The sequence below is a fragment of the Antrostomus carolinensis genome, unplaced genomic scaffold (genome assembly GCF_000700745.2).
Source record: "Antrostomus carolinensis isolate BGI_N321 unplaced genomic scaffold, ASM70074v2 scaffold35470, whole genome shotgun sequence".
NCBI classification, from domain to species: Eukaryota; Metazoa; Chordata; class Aves; order Caprimulgiformes; family Caprimulgidae; genus Antrostomus; species Antrostomus carolinensis.
Window position 1 is genome coordinate 2,757 of NW_010289709.1, and position 325 is coordinate 3,081.

Here is a 325-nt window from a genome sequence, read left to right on the forward strand (position 1 = left end):
AGGTGGTACCTGTGGTGGCGATGCAGTCAAAGCCCACAAAGGCGTAGAAACAGGTGGCAGCACCAGTCAGGATCCCATCGAGTCCAAAGGGGACAAACCCACCAGAGCCAAAGGCTTTTTTCCTGGAAAGGAGGGAGGAGAGCAGCTGCCATGGGGTGCATGGACAGTGGGACCAGTGCCAGCCCTGTGCTGGTCCCTGGCCTGTCACAGTTGCTCTCCTCACCTATCATCCAGTGGCTTCAGGTGCGAGAGGTTGACATAGTCTTCCTCTGACAGCTGCCAGTTCTTGATGTCTCCCTTCACGAAGCCGGCGATGATGACGAAG

General features: G+C 56.9%; 1 protein-coding gene across 1 annotated transcript in view; it reads right to left on the reverse strand.

The window, feature by feature from the left end:
- LOC104527593 (cationic amino acid transporter 3-like) overlaps positions 1 to 325 on the reverse strand; it is a gene marked incomplete at its 3' end in the record, with an annotated part of 3,252 nt that overhangs the window by 2,111 nt on the left and 816 nt on the right. Inside the window, 2 exon segments of the mRNA XM_029085852.1 lie at positions 10 to 122; positions 224 to 325. The exon segment at positions 224 to 325 is cut by the window's right edge and continues 67 nt beyond it. Of these exon segments, the coding sequence (XP_028941685.1) occupies positions 10 to 122; positions 224 to 325 (215 nt within the window).